We start from the raw sequence: 16,838 nt of genomic DNA, 5'->3' as shown, positions 1-16,838 counted from the left end.
GCAGAGTAATGAAGCCAATTCAGAGAATTCTAAATGAGACTTTACAATTTGATCAATTCTTGATTGAAATGACACGCTTTTAATTCCACATCTTAATATTTTTTGGGATTATTATTACTTTACCACATCTGGGGATGATGTGAACGATGTGACAACACAGACTCCTAAGTCTGTTCGCTTTTCAAGTGAGTCATCTTTTCACTTTCAGTATTCCCCCATTTTAAATGTCCAATTTTTTACTTTCTGCGAGCACAACCTCGCACTGCAGTTTTCTGCAGTAAGTGTCATCTGTCAGGTCTTTTCCCAGGAGGTCTCCCATCCAGGTACAGGCCAGGCTCGCACCAGCTGAGCCTCAGTGGGCTGCCAGTGGGCTTGCAAGGTGATATGGCTGCTGGCTTGTGAATTTAATAGATATCTCTTACACTGTCTGGAAGTTGTCCATTATTGTTGTGGATTTACAGTACCCTAGGTTATCTTTAATAGTTCTTGTGTGGCTGAAGTACAGTACATTAATAGTGCTTTACTATCCATTTTAGCCTCTATTGCGATATCCCTTTCTATGTCCCTAGGTTTTTCGAATTTACTTGTTTAGCTGTGCTTGCAATTCATTGCACTCCTTTTCATTAAATGGATTCTGTTGTTTTTAATTATTTTATAAAGTGTTTTATTTCCCCCTAAATATGACCTAATTGATTTGTATGAGTGAAATACAAATTTCCATTTAGGATCTTTTTTTAGCCTCTGATTTGCTAACTCTGGGGCTGCCTTCTGTTCTCCTCTGTTTTCTAGTAGCTCATTTGTGATCTCTCCCACCCTCTCTCATTCCTTCAAAGTTGTCTTTCTGGAAATTGTCAAATTTTGATCTGAGCATTTGGGAACCTGTACAATTTCAAAACCTACTTCAGAACACACCGCACTAGATTTTTTCTAACGAGACTGAAGGTGACAGAGAAAAGCTGACTGTGAATGGATTCAAACCCATACAGCACAGAGTGCAAGTAGAAAGATCAGGTCTTGATGTTCTTGGCAGCACATCTTGAAAATGTGATGTTGTCAACATCTAGACACTGTGATGTTGTCAACATCTAGACACTGTGATAAATTGTCTGTTCAGGTTGGTCACATCACTGAAGACATCAATGATTAGCTGAAATAGCTGCTGAATGCTGTGATTTGTCCACCACAAGTATTCTATTTTGGACCACTTCCCTACTGCCAGTCTTGTGGTTGGGTTGAAGATCCCCCCTTGTAGTATTTCGGGGTTTGATACTTGTGTATCTCCTGGGATTTCCCATTGATCCAGACACTTGACCTTTTCTAGACGCTTTCTTCATGAATGACCGTGGCTCTTGTCTGACTTCCCTTGCCATGACACTAAGATCCTTCCGACAGCTGGACTGCCTGCTTGTATTGGTCCAGCAATTGTCGGTTATCCAGGCCCAGAGCTTAATGTGCCCAGCGGCTGTGAGCAGCCGCTGCAGACAAAGGGTCGTGTTCACAACTGATCACGTAAACCATATTTTTGTTGTTGCCATCTCCTGCTGGCCTCTTCCCATCAATAGTCACAGCTGGAGGTTGATTTTTTCCCCCGACCTCCCTCCCCCCATCTCACTTCATCTGCTCCCTTCCAGGGGAGGTCTCTGGATTCTCTGGAATTTCACTGATTTCGGGGGTTAGCTGCAGAGGGAGCCCCGCCAGTGCTTGGCCCGGCAGCTGTGTGGAAAGGAGCTGTCAGTGGAACTGCTGAAGTCAGACCAAATTCTGTGCGAGACGGAGGGCATGTGAGGGTACGGTGCCAGACAAGGTCAGCAGCACACCAATCACTGTTGGGGTGCTAATTAATTCTGTCGTGAAATACTGCCAGCCTCACCTCCCAAAAAACCCTTCTTTCAAGGTTATTTCAGTCACTGCCGGGAGCTGTGTTATTGCAACTGTGCACCGTGGATCTGGGGTGGACAGAGCAGGCAGTTGAATAGATTTTTCAAAAGCAGTGAATTAAACTTTGAGTTTAGCTGTATAGATCAGTTTGTATTTTGCAATACCTTAAGTGGGATAAGAAAGAGGAAGCAGTTTGGTTGCTAGTAGCCAAAGTGATCTCGTCAAGCTGATGCTTCCATGTAAAATCAAGTCTGTGGGTGACATTTCAGGAGGCCTGGTGCTGTAGTGGTCAGCATTGCTGCCTAACCATGCTGGGGCCCTAGGTTAAATTCCCGGGCTGCAATCTGCATAGAATTTGTACGTTCTCCCTGTGTTTGTGTGGGTTTCCCCCATGTGGTCCGGTTTCCTCCCACAGTCCAAAGACATGCGGGAAGTTAATTCGCTTCTGGGGAATTTGGCCCACGTACAGTATGAGTGTGTGTGCTCTGTGACGGACTGGTGACCTGTCTTGGTATTCTGCCCTGAGTCGGATAAAGCGAGTGGATGAAAATGGACAGATGCAATGACATTCCATTGAGACCTGGCACTAACGTGACTTCTTCATTCTCCTTTGGTTGATTGTCGGAATAAATCTGGAAGTCAAGTAGAAATGTCTTTGGTTTGGAATGAACACAAAAAATGTATTGCTGTTCTCTTCTGGGTATCTCTTTTTGTGTATAAACCTGATCTAAGGTAGGTATAAGTATCTCATTTAGGTGTCCTTACAGTGAGTAAAGCATGTTGTGGTGCCAAATCAAAAATTTAGTAAAATCTCATCAACAGAGGTCAACACATTCATCCCTATCCAATATAGCTCCTCACTGATTATTAAGTATTTTAGGTTTGTAATAATACAATGGTTTTGGACAGAAGAACCATGGTGTACTGGAAGATTTGGTGTTCTCATGAGCTGAGTGGTTATTTCTGGCCATAATTCTTCTTATATTCTTTATGTGTCAGTTTAAAAGGATTTATCTTATTAAATATGAATGATTCCTATCTACTTTATTCCTGCATGGGGTTTTTCCATTCATTTACCTTCCTACTGTCAGCTGTAATATTGTAATGACCTCCAAAGGTGATTTGTTTTGCTGTTTGAAAGAGGCCTGTAGGACTTTCCTGGTTGGCGTATTCCCCTGAAAGTAAAAAATCCTCTCTCATTCCCAGGCTAATGCTGGCAATACAAGTCTGTCCTTCTGAAAGCGTTTTTCAAGGAAATCAAGATCAACCCGATATCTTGGTGGAAAATGCTGACTCTCACTGCAAAGCAGTTGAGAGCTGATGTCATGGGCATACATAACAAAGAGGCTTTAGACATTTTTCATCTCTTGACAGATATGTGTTCTTACTGAAACTCTTGTGGACTTTATTTGAGTTGAAGGGCTATATCCAAAAGTATGGAACATCCTGCAAAATGGGTTCTTGCCTAAATGTTTAAAAATAACTGAAAATAACTGTTGTGAGCCATACCCAATCTCTGTGCACTGTTAAATATTTTTAATGAATTTCAGGTTGACTGAGGTCGATATGTTCACACAAATGTATCACGTTCTCTAGAGCATTTTGCTGACAGGCTTTGTTTTAACTTAAAAAAATTACACAGAAATAGGAAATTTGATTGGATTGGGTTCTAGGTTGGTCTTTACCCAGGTGAGGATAAACTTTTCGATCTCAGGTTTTATTTCCATCTGTGAGTGTGACCGATGACCGACATCTTTCTGAGAGACAGCCTTGGATGAACCTAGTCGCCTGAAAATGCCCATTCATTTTCATTCATGGTGGTGATGGCTATACAGTATGTCTTGGTGACAAGTGACTAATGCAGTACTGTACGTTTTTCTCCTTTTTTTGTTTAAAGCTGGTGAAGCTATGCAGTGGGATGATCGAAGCAGGAAGGTCCTACATCAATGCCAACAAGCTCTTCGTCAATGGAGTAAAGGACCTGTCTCAGCAATGCAAGAGAGACGAAATGATTACGGTAAGCTGTGGTTTCAGATTGTCGTAAGAGTTAATAGGGCTACTGTTTTATTATTTTGATTTAACTCTGCTCTTGGGAATTATTTTGGCCTCCTTGATTAAAAGTAAAGTGGAGGTTTAGCTAGTTTTCAATAACTGTCACGCTCTTGGCAGCTTTTGAAGAGCTTATTGATGAAAAGTGAATGTTTTTTTTTGATGCAGCATGAATCCAAAAAGAAATCCTAAGAAAGAGGAATCCACCACTAAGTGAACTAAAAATAAGTTCAAATTTACTTAAATTGGTTACAATAAATGTATGTTAAGGACAACAAGAATTAATTCAAGGCTTCATCCAGGGTTTTCTGCTGATGTAAAAACTTTAAAACTACACCTAGCATGAGTGAGAAGAAACCAAGCATCTGATATAGAAATATCTAAGAATGTTAAAAATATATATTTTTGGACTACAAAACACAGATCCTAAAGACAATATCTTTGCACAAAGCTGATAAAGCTTATACTGAAGACTGATTTTATACGGAAGACATACATTGCAGATTTGTAAAACTTTTGAAAATCCTGGTAGATGCTACAATTGACGTTGCATAGTTGAATCAAATGCCCCACAGACAGTTTTCCAAGCTATAGTGATTCAGGTCCTTTCTGTGTAGGACATAATTTTTACAGTAGGGATGATCATAATCTAATTTTTGCACTAGAGAAGCAGTAGATATTATGGTATCTAAGTGAATTCAGTTTGATGGAATAAAGAATTTATATCAGAAACTGCTGGAGTCCAAACATTCCATCATCATTCTCTTACGATGAATGAAAACAGTTGCAGGAGACTTACTACACCTGCAGGACTGTATCCCTCTGGGATTAGAGAGAATGATCACTTAATTGGCCATATACAATTTCTTTTATTAGGAATGTTTCTTTTCGCAGACCCCAGCTTGCTCTCCATGAGACACACAGACAGGGAGAGAAGCTTGGGGTCAGAGCGCAGGGTCAGCCATTTATACGGCGCCCCTGGAGCAGTTGGGGTTAAGGGCCCAACGGAGTAGGATTCCTCTGCCGGCCGCAGGATACAAACCAGCAACTTTTCAGCCACTGGTGCAGATCCTTAGCCACAGACCCACCACTCCGCCCGGGGTTTAGGGTTTTCAACAACTGTTACAGTATGTTTCTTCAACAGTGACTGCAAGATTGCTTAGGAATCTAATAGTATTTCTTTTTTCACTTTTTCATTTCCATTTTTCCACTTTATACATTTAGTCAATTGTTAATCCTGAGTGCTACACACTTAGTCAGCAAGAATCGGGTTTGGGATATTACAGTGTTTTTATGCTTCAAACTAAATGGCTGGATTTAGCATTCACTGTGAATTGCTTAACAATACTAAAAAACCTTCATGTTACCAATAAAAAAATGTTTTTCAGGAAATGCATCACACTGTCAGGAATCTCGTATTACACATTTTTTAGTAAAAAAGTTTAAGTTTCTAAAAAAGAGACCACATCTTATGATATTTATATCCTTAAAGGGCTTCATAGCCAAACTGTTTTTCTTTTTTTTACTTTTCACCATAATATTAACACGTACACATATTCAGAGTAATTAGCACATGGTTAATGTGTTGTGCTCTGAGCACAAGAAAGGTTACCAATGAGAGGGGGCTATTTGGCCCATTCTGTCCAAAAAGTGTAGCAGCAGTTTCAAATTAATTTCATATCATAGTCTGTGTATTTTCTGTGGATATTTCAAAAGCAAGTAACTCCTCCTTCTCCTCTAAACGCAAGTCTTTTCCTCCTTGCAAAATGTGCTGTAAAGCAGAAATTGATTATCCACACATTTTTAATTACTATCCACAATAATTGATTCTATTAAGATAGTTGTGATGGCGGCATAACATTTTCCTTGTTCTAAAATAAGTGTGAAGTTTTTGGCAGTTTTTCTTTCTGTTTTTCTTTCAAATAAGAATTGACTCGCACTGGTTTTTGGACCCAGTGTGACTCCCTGTTTCCAGATTTGGGGACAGGGAGGTGCAGACAAGTCTCCACCATCATACCCATCCACCAGTCCATTCAGTCTTGAGTTTGCGACACCAGGATGTGTGCTTGACGTGAGTCTCTGTTGCTTTTAAAATCCAAATGCTTCCACACTTCCATACTCCTCACATCTCATTTGGCATGGTTTCTACAGGCCTCTCCTGTCAATCCATTAAAAGCTGCCTTTGAGGATCCTTTCACCTGAAAGTTGTATGTCCATGTTTTGATTTGATCAGGACCCTGGCTTTCCATCGTTTACTAGTGTTTGTGACCACAGGTTTTCTTCTTCTTAGCTCCCTGTAGTGAAAGGTGCTATTAACTTACACCATGCTCTGTTTTCATTGTAGGAGTGCCTGGAAAAGTGTGGAGAGAGCCTGCAGGAAATGATCAATTATCACATGGTAAGATGCCACTTTCTGGTACTCGTTATCAGCTACCATCCATCTTAGTATAGCCAAGCTAAATGGTTGTAGTCTTTTGCATAGACGAAAGACTTGATCTCTTCAGTCTTAGAAGATAATGAAGCCTCAGCCTTGGCAGTATGTGAACAGAAGGCACTCAGAAACCAGAAAGCTACACAGCACTGCAATGCCTTGTAATACTAACAGTCTTAAGAGTAGTCTTCCAGGGTTTCTCAGTGAGTCTGTTAAGATATTTTCCACATCCACAAATAAATCGGCAAAACTCTCAAGTATTAAACCATCTTATAATAAAGGTTTGATTACCTTGGCCAGCATACATATTTAAAATTGCACCCTGCTGGTCTACAGTGCTCAGAAAAGGTTTATGAACCCCTTAGGGTTTTCACATATTTTACATTTTTGAAACCTCTTGATCAAAGTCCTAATAAAAGATAGTTAACCTCATGAATCAACTGACACAAAAAATGATATTCTTTCAACATTTGTTTCTGCTCACATGACCCTTTATATTCAGTAACTGGTGGTAATCGCCTTGAGCAACAATGACTGTAAGACCCATTTTTTGCTGCTGTTTGTGGACAGATTGCCTGAGATTCTCCTGTAGAGTCTTTTGAAACAGTGCAGGATTCCTGGTTGTGTCAGTGATGGCAAGCCACCCAGGTCCTGAGGCAGCAAAGCAGCCCCAAAACATCACCATGCTTGATGGCTGGGCTGAGTTCCTCCTGTTTGAAAGCGTAGTTTGGGTTTTGCCAAACATAATGATTCTCACTGAGGACAAAGGGTTCTACCTTGACTCATCTGCACAGAGAATGTTGTTCCCGAAGCCTTGTGGATCATTTAGGTGCTCTTTGGTGAATTTCAGATGGGCAGCAATGTTTTTAAGAGTGTTAGTTTTCTCCTTGCTATCCTTCCATGCACACCCTTCTTTGTCAGTCATTTTCTGATAGCAGAAGCTTGCATAGTTACATTAGGCAAGGTGAGAGTGGCCTACAGTTCCTTGGATGTTGCTCTGGGGTTCTTTGTAACTTACTTGATGACCTTCTGGTGTGCTTTTGGAGAGATTTTGGCAGGACAGCAGTTCCTGGGTAGAGTGACTGTAGTCTTGACCTTTCTTCATATACAGTATGTACTATCTGACAGTGGATCAGTGAAGCCCTAGAAATTGTTCTGTAACCCTTTCCAGACTGTTGAGCATCAATAACACTTTTTTGGAGGTCCTCCGAGATTTCCTTAGATCATGGGATGACTTGTTTTCACACACCTGGATGGTGAAGGCCAAACTAACAGTGTTTCTGACCTTTATATAAGGTGGGTCCTTCCTAATTCAGTCCTCAAGATCTATGCTATTGGGCACGTGAACTGCACTCTAGTTTGTTCATGATACAGCTGAGAAGAAAGTCTTCTCTTCTCCACTGTGTCATGAACTACTAATGCAGAATGTCTTCCCTGCCGCCCCAGAATGAGGTGCGGTGTGTGATTCAACAAGGATCCAAAGGACTTTAGGCCTGTATTAATGAACTGAATTATTAAATTAAAAAACATTACTTACTTAGAATAATTATGAAAAAGCCCAATGCCATAAATTGAGAATATGAAAAATCATAGTAAATGTTGGCTCACCAGAGACGTGAGTTAAATTTATAAAGAGCAGAAATAAGTTTAGCCTCACTTGTTTTGAAACTTGCTTTTAAAAAGCAGAAGACGAGCACCTAAATGGAAAACAAAATCAAATGGTGGTGGAATCATGAAACAAATCTTAGAGCCAAGCTGTAAAGGCAAATGCAATGGGACCATTCAAAATTCAGTCTGATATCAATAGAGAATTACCTTGGAGGTTCTTGATGAGTATTCTTTGCTTGTCATAACATTTATGCTTTCTTATGATTAGTAGAGCATGAGTCAAGAAGATTATAAATTAGTCATTTGTAATCTGCATTAGATACTGAAAATGTATAATCTAGCCATAATTGAATGCACTAAATTAATATATTATTAATACTTGTACTACTTAATTTATTGCACTGCAGTTTTGTGACTTCGGAATACCTTAGTGGTCCTTAAGAGATTTTAATTCTGAACTACGTGACATTTGGTAGGAAGAGCTAAGCTTTCTAATTTCTGGAGTGTGATGAGCAGAGGCACATGGAAAATTGGAGTAGCAGTGTCTCCTTTGTCTGCCACAAGAGAGGAAATTCCTGGGTTGTGGAGCAAAGGACTTGTTTTTTATTTTCATTCTTGAACAAAGTGCTGCTACTCCTGTCTTGCTTGGACAAGAAGCATTAAAACAGCTGACTCCCTTTCGAAAACATCGGCTTTTCTTTATCCTGTGATTTTGAACACATTTAAAGGACAGGGGTGCATGAACCAGAAAGATGCTGTCTTTACCTTTTGGTTTGCAGGGGGTATGCATACCTACAGTAGTGCATTGTTACACTCTGTGCGTTTCTGTGGTGCTACCTGTAAAATACTCTACTTTGGATGCCCTGCTTGCTTCAGTTGTCTGCAGCTTGAAATGACACTCATGTCTAGGTTCCATCTAAGTCAATAATAATAAGCAAACATAACACAATTTCACAGCTTAAAGAACAGCTGCATGGTTTCTGAAAACTGTATTAAAATAGTCTGGCTTACTGAACACACTGTCTTTTTCACCTGTCTGTTTGGGACATACAGTACATTCTAACAGCTGACTAAACTCATCATGAGGTGGGTAGGGAAGGTTCTTTACTGGGGATTTCTGTCTGAAATACCAAGAGTAAAGCATTTAAACGGTGGGATTTTGCATTTCAGGCCTGAGTGGGATCACTCTGTCACCTTGGACACACTGTCTAACCAAAGATTTATATTGAATTAGCCGGTAGATTGAGTGGGCTCCTAATTGATAGTGCAATAGTGCACTCTCTTCCCTAACCTTGTGCTCCAGTGTGGTAATTGTGCTGGGAAGCAGCTGCGCGTTATTTAAGGCTTCTCCTGAAGGGCTACATGCTCAGTTGCGTGTGAATCCACTCTGTGCCCTGCGTAAACTGATTTAAGATGAGCAGAAAGGCAGGCAGGAGCTACTATCCCAGTGACGTAATGTATTTTTGAAGCCACATCACATACAGTACCAGTGATTTATTTAGCAATTCAGTATGGCTGCATCGGGATTTTTCTAGGCTGTAGAGCATGAGCCCTGCTCGACCTTGGTAGCAGTCTAATGGTGAAAAAACCTTTGACCTTGTGGAGCACTACAGAGACATTAACCAGTCCAGCTGCTCAGACAATGTCACGCAGAGAGACTAGCTACAAGCCCATGTTTCATGTGTCATTTGCCCAACGCAATACAGGTTACACGTCTTGCTCGGTTTAAGAGAAAGAGTTCTTGGAAGAGCCTGGAATTGCCTCTTATCTTGGCTGATTAAATTTGCTCCATGGTCTCAATGTCCCAAAAAATCAAAGTCACATTGCTGTCCCCTTTGGAAGCGAAACTTTCACATCTGTCGATCCATCCAAGCGATCCAAGTCTATGAAGTAACACTGATCTGCTTACGGTGCAAATTTGCAGCCATGCAGTTCGAAGGGGATTAATTTGCACATTTCTAAATTATTCAAAGCTGCCACTTAGACTCTGCAAAGACGTGAAATGTACTGAGATTGTTTAAAAGTGCACGGCCTGACCTGAAAAATGATTTTTATTCATTTGTTTCAATGTAACCATAAGGTCTATTAAATTCCTGGTCAGTTTGTCCCTTAAGATCCTGTTTTCTTCCTTGCTCCATTTCTTATCGTTGGTGATTCTGTGTGACGGCAACGTTGGGGTTCTCTGGACCTTGCAATAGATACTGGACTGTTTTAGTTGTAGTGGTGTACTGTAGGTCAATCTGAATAGAAGTAATCACCTAGCATATGGCACTATAAAATGTGATAAATATGGCCATCACACCCTCTGCAGCTCAATGAGAGGAGATGACAAGGGGAAATGAATTAACACCTACTTCAGTGACCTGCACACCTCCCATAACCTGCAGGGTGTCATTACTGTAATTGAGTGTGTCTGGCAGACAGGGTTGGGAAGAACCGTAGGACATATTTTTCACTTTTGTTTCTCAGGATTGCACCACTGAAGGTTATTTCAGCAGATTTCACTGGCACAAGGTTTTGATCCAGTGTCGGAGAGCTAAGAAGGATTCCTTGGCTTTTGTTTGGAAGAAAGAAAAAAAGGAGATCTTGGTTTAGCATGCCTTTGTCTTGGATATTAATGGATTTTCTGTTTAAGTGTTTGAAGTTATATTAGAAAATAAAATTGTATGTCATAAAAAACCTTTAAAATCTTTAAAAAGCATAGCCCAGATAGTAAACAGAACATGTTTGATTTGTAAATGGATTTGACACAGATATACAGTAGTGCAAATAATGAATGTATTGTGTTGCACCGTCTGGAATTGTGGAAGCATTTTGTAGTGAACTACTCCTCCAAGTAGATATATACAAAATGCATCAAATGGGAATGAAACTATGATAGAACCAAACAAAACCACCATAATAAATCACCATTCATATCAGAACAATATAGGCACTGTGTAATCCTAATAAAAGGATTTAGCAATGATTTTATCATTCAGATTTTTAAGCGCAGTCATGAAGGCTGCTGAAAAGTGCAGTAAAAAAACACAGTAGCATCGTGCATGCAGAGCTCATGGATGCTGTGATCCTTCTCGTAATAATTTAGGAACATGAAAAATGCAAAAGTGTGAAAACGATTCCTGTGTGGAGGTCTTTCATGACGAAAACCAGTTCAGCCAACATCCAAAATAATGCTTGGCGTGTATTACAAAGATGTGTTCTGCAGTTGCTTCCTCAATGAATTTGAACTCATTCGTTTTCATTCCATAGAAATTTTAGTTTCATATGACCTCAGTGAAACAGTGTGCTCTGTCTTCGGTGTGGTTTGCACGCACCTGTATAAAAAGCCCCTCATATTTGAGAGGAACTCCCCACTGGTGAGAAAGGAGAAATTCAGTGGTCAGGTGACTGAAACAAGTTGCAGCTTACAGTTCAATGTGCACACAAAAGTAAAGGTAATTATTTGGAAAAAAAAAACACTTTGGCTTTTGTATTCTAAATTTAGTGTGCTGTTCTCCTTAGCAAACTGTGAAGGCTGAAAATGCTGGATTGTTTTGAATTTATCTTGAGATTTTGTTTTCTGTGTGGGACAGTACAGAATGCTAATGGTTAGCATTACTGCCTCACATCTTTGGGGCCCTGGGTTCAATTCCTGTGGGCTCCAGTTTCCTCCCACAGTCTAAAACCATACTGGTGCAGTAGGTAAATTGGCCCTGGTGTGAGCGTCCCATCCAGAATATATCCGGCCTTTTGCCCATCGTTTACCTGGATAAGCTCTGGCCCTGAATTGGAAGAAGTGGTTAGAAAATGGGTGGATTTTCTTTGTGGGGGCTGTTGCACAACAGTGCCTAACTACTGAAGCTAAATCAAACGCATACAGGCATAAATAAGACAGCAAGAAAAAAACTGATTAACAAGAAAAATGTCTTTAAATATGGTCTTCAGGTCTAAGTGTAAATGAGAACGAGAGTTTTGGATTCCCATTGGGAAATAAAAAGGCTTTTCAGCATTTTGCCGCTTCATAAATTGTTCGGAAGGCCATTCTGTTTTGGAAGGAAGCTTTTTCACTCCTGATTTCTACCTAAGTGTTTGAGACAGAAAGCCCACTTGCAAGCAACAGATTACTTAATTGTGAGTGAGGTTAAACCTGTTTAGAATAGAGAATTGGTCATGGATAGAGTTTTTGTGTTTGTTTGCGATGTGTTAGTGCACATGTGACAGACTGCGATAGTGTGTCACACTGCTATTTCCTCCTGTGTGGGTAACAGTGCAAAAACTAAGGATCTGGCACTATCAGGTAGACATAACCTTCTATTCCACTGATTTCTATACAGAGCGGGAATACTTCTCGGCCACTCATTGAACACCTAAGAGATAGAAGCTTGTGTCTTTAAATATTCGCTTCCTGTTAGCCGCCACAGCGGCACATGTGGCAGGCCATTCTGTCTCCCTTCTTTAGCAGAGTTGCCAGTTTAACCACTCCTCATGATTCCTAATCATGTGCCAAGGGCAGGTTTATTTTTGGGCACTCCGTTTTGTGAAGCACATCCTTTATTACTTGCAGTGGAGTATGTTCAAAGGACCAGCAATACCACAGTGCATCAGTTTCTAAATCTGTTGGCATTCTGTGTAACGTAAGCAAGGCTGCTTCAGTACGTTTTATATCATTGGATACTGCTTATTGACTCTTTGTTCAATCTGTGAGGTAGTATTTTCTACCTTCCTTTAGCTCCAACCACTGATGAGTTTGCAGTAGACCAGTCTTAGTCCTGTAAATGTGGTACCTCCAGATAATCGTGGTAAATAAATCCTGTAGTTTGTGGAATCAACTACTCATCAAGGACAAATTGTACTGAGATTTTGTAATCCTGCTCATATTATTGTATCTATCCATTTTCACTCCACTTTTCCTGGTGAGGGTCTCGGTTGCAGCAGGCCCAGTAGATCAGCCCAGATCAGCGTGGCAGGATTGAGGGCAGGTGCACGGAAGAGCTGGAGCGCCCTTAAGAGGAGGGATTACGATCATGACACTGGGTCCATATTATTGCAGTACCATCAAACTTTGCCACTCAATTTATGCAAAACCAGCCTGCATCCAATTTCTACCCAGCACTGTTCACCCAACTCCACCTTACATTAAATGGGAGCTCTAGTCCCAGTTTCTCATACCGTTATTAAATCTCAGTCACAAAATACATTCCTTGACGGTATTGAAAGAAATTACAAAGTTTGAACTGAGCACAAAATCGTGAACTGTGTGAAAGTAAGTCTGTTTGTTATTGCAAACTTGCATTTGACTTCCCACTGTGTGACGTGATGCGACCCTTCCTGCTCACTAGTCACTGTAATGACTAATGTACTGTGATGTATGAGCAAATGAGTACAGGTTGTACTGCAGACATTTCACCTCAGAAATGTTCCAACGTGAACTGGATGCAGAGTTGTTGGCAAAACCGTCTCTAAATCCCGAGCAATTTTTCTATTGGAATAAAAGAGATGTTTTCACAAGCCAGCAATTCTAAAGTCTCTTTGGGATATTTTTTATACAAATCCATTCAAGTACCTGAAAAAGTTCCTGGAAAATTTGATTCTGGCTCTTTACCAAAGGAGACATTGTATCTTGCTGGTGTCTTTCTGCCCTTTTATCAGCCTCTGTATTTATCTACTGTATCCTAGTGCATCATTTATTCTTGCTCTCACATAAATTATACAGTGTGACTCCTATGTTCCTGACACTTAGATTGTCATGAATCTCTAGTTTCCTTTTCTTCCACTCTGTGCTTTCACTTGCTGGCCTCCCTAAAGTTCCTCCTTAACGGAATCAGTAAAGCAATTTCAAGCTACTGGGTTTCCACAGCTATGGAGTCCATCAGTGTCCTTCTGTTGTTCCCATTGGGCTCATGTGATGTTCTCACATGTTCTCCCATGTGCAGCTAATGATCCCTGTGACGTACACTTTTTTGGTCCGTGATTTTGACGTTGGTTTTGGTATCGTCTTTTCTACAGCACTTTGCTAGAAATTGCCTTTGGGTTCAAGTGACCGTGTCGGTTCAAATGCAGTCTGCTGCTTTGAATCACTTGTGCGCGCTTCAAGCGACAAAGCAAAGAATGGACATTTTACTGAACATACAAAACCAAAATCACTCAAAGTCTCTTCTTCTAGAAACTGTCCCAATTTGTAGTTTCCAGGCAGTTTCTGTAATCTGGTTCCTGGCCCTAAATTGCGTTTCTCTGTCGTGTCGTTCAACCTTGACAACTTAAATTCCACTCAGTGCCTCCGGTGGTTCTCTGAAAGTCTTTCCACTGGGTTTGCAAGCCTGTGGTGATTCTGAGTTTTCCTTGCCACCATGGAGGAGAACAGATTTTTTTTGGTTTCGTGTCACCATTTTCCAATCCACTCATTTGAAAAGACTCCTGCAGCCTGATCTCCTGCGCACCAGAAGGTTGACTTCGGCCAAACGTTTCTTTTTATACCAGGGCCGGTCACCTTCTCTTCTGGTATTCCATTTCTTCTGCCTTTCATGCTGCCCTCCTTGTGGAACCCTGCTGCGTATTGGCAGCAGAGGATAAACGAGAAACTTGTGACTTCTGCTACCGCAAAAAAATCTAAAAAATAATTTTGTGATATTTTATGGAGTGCTGTGCAGCGTAGAGGCAGCTCTGCCTAAAACCCAATGCAATTTTCCGCTGCTCCTGAAACTTCTGGACACGATTGTACTCTGTTTAGCATCACATTATTTTACTTAACCAATGAAAACCACTGGGATAAAGTTAGGGTTAGGCTACAGTATGTCATATTACATGGGAAACCAGTAACCATAAATACAACCTACCCTTAACATATACTGTACATTTCATGGCATTCCAGCAGTACCGTTCAGTAAATAACTAGAATCATATCTAGTTATAACAGCAGCCTGAGCTACAAAATTGTAGCACTTATTTTAAATTCAGACGATAGTTTTGTCCTAAATGGTGTAGTTACAACTGTGTTTATGCACAATAAACTGTACAAAGAGAGTTCTTTACATTTTTAGGTGGTAAAGGTGGTTGACATTAAAAACTACAGCAGGTTTCAGTATTAAGTAATAAGATTTATTTTTGATAAAAGGGAGGGGCAAATATTTTGTCCTGTGTTTTGCATGAAACTGTGCTAGGTGTACAAACAAAACACACTGCTTCAACACTTTAACAGCAGCAGTTAACCTTTGACCCACAGGCATGTGGGGTGTCTTCCTGCTCACCTCAATTGTTTAGGTCTCCAAGGTCAGGCTCTGAAAAATGTGAGTGCTTCAAGTCAGGCACAAAAGGTGGAGTCCTCTCCGAGCTGTGAGCTGCAGCAGAGAAGAGAAACCACAGGGCCTCCAGAAGATTTCTGGAAGAGCCAGAGACTCTCCCACATAAAAGGAGCAATTCAGTGCGAGGCAGGGCTGCCAAAGCCCCAACAGACGAGCAGTGTCTTCCATTCTCCCTGCTGCTCAGGCGAAATGCCCAGGGTTCCTGGCCACCGGGAAGAGCGTTGTCCACTTCGGACATCTACTGCTTGTCAATTCGGCCTTTTGTTGCCAGGATAGAATGAATCTAGCAAACGACCCTTGGTAATCAGTGCAAACTGCCGACGTTTAAAGAAACACTTGCAGCAGCTTCGTCATTCACGTCAGAACACCATATGGATTTGGGAAAGATGAGTTGCCTCCTCCCCAAAATCTCTGCTGAAACATCAGCGCTCAGATTTCTTCATAGATAGGATTTAGGTGCTTAGTTTTTCGGTATGATTTCCTGAGGATTATATTGAATGCTTGTGAAGACGCTGTGCAATCAGGATGCATTGTGCATGAAGACAAATTATGCTAAATAGGAACCTCTAACATCAAACAGGCTCAGGGCCTAGGCTTCACAGAATTATATAGACCTCTCTGCATCTAGGCTAAATTGTTCACTTTAGTTCATGCATCTTAATAATAACTAATAATTCCTGTACACTTCTCTACACATGGGCTAACCATCTTGCTGGCAGCGGTGGAGGGATTGTATTTGTAATGTTAGAAAGCAGAGGATAAAGACTTCATTGCACAGATTAAAGAGACCGACTGTGCCTTGTGAGGGTCCATGCCATGCTCACTAAATCCCTGGAGCAATTAAGAAACTATATAGGAGGGTGCCGTTTGTACAGTGTTCTGGGTAAATTCTTCCTCTTAGTCTCTGGTAGGAGTACTAAAACGAGGGTTATAAAGGATATCTTCAACTAGCAAGTGTATGTAAAGAAAGCTATTCCAAATGGCCTTTTCCATAGAATCCTCTGGACCATCTGCTAAGAACAAAATTTTTGAAGCACATACAACTAGTGTGGTAAATTGGGGTTGAAGATCCATCCTGATGCAGGGACTACAGATTTTCTCTTTTGGGGGGCTTTTGCTCCAAGTGGAATTCTGTGTGATTTCTGCCCGGCTCCAGCCTGGAAGAGGCCCAAGGTTTCTACTTATGAATGCATAACAAATGCACTGTGATGGTAAGCTTTTGTGGCCAATGGTATTACTTAACTGCCACACCTGAAGAGCAAGCAGGTAGGCTCCAAAAACTATAGCTCTGTGCAGTGTGTGTGCTGTATGAATGCAGTAGGAGTGCAGTGTGTGTGCTGTACAGGTGCAGTAGGAGTGCAGTGTGTGTGCTGTACAGGTGCAGTAGGAGTGCAGTGTGTGTGCTGTACAGGTGCAGTAGGAGTGCAGTGTGTGTGCTGTACAGCTGCAGTAGGAGTGCAGTGTGTGTGCTGTACAGCTGCAGTAGGAGTGCAGTGTGTGTGCTGTACAGGTGCAGTAGGAGTGCAGTGTGTGCTGTACAGATGCAGTAGGAGTGCAGTGTGTGTGCTGTACAGGTGCAGTAGGAGTGCAGT

At 41.1% G+C, this 16,838-nt stretch overlaps 1 protein-coding gene across 7 annotated transcripts in view; it reads left to right on the top strand.

The window, feature by feature from the left end:
- Positions 1 to 16,838, top strand: part of acap3a (ArfGAP with coiled-coil, ankyrin repeat and PH domains 3a) — a 174,374-nt gene that overhangs the window by 66,747 nt on the left and 90,789 nt on the right. For all 7 annotated transcript variants that reach the window (XM_069184052.1, XM_069184049.1, XM_069184050.1 and 4 more), the window contains exons 3-4: positions 3,776 to 3,895; positions 6,272 to 6,325. In XM_069184052.1, the coding sequence (XP_069040153.1) occupies positions 3,776 to 3,895; positions 6,272 to 6,325 (174 nt within the window). The remainder of the gene's footprint in view (positions 1 to 3,775; positions 3,896 to 6,271; positions 6,326 to 16,838) is intronic.

This window comes from Lepisosteus oculatus, chromosome 25 (genome assembly GCF_040954835.1).
Source record: "Lepisosteus oculatus isolate fLepOcu1 chromosome 25, fLepOcu1.hap2, whole genome shotgun sequence".
Classification (NCBI taxonomy): domain Eukaryota; kingdom Metazoa; phylum Chordata; class Actinopteri; order Semionotiformes; family Lepisosteidae; genus Lepisosteus; species Lepisosteus oculatus.
This window is presented reverse-complemented; position numbering and strand designations above follow the sequence as displayed.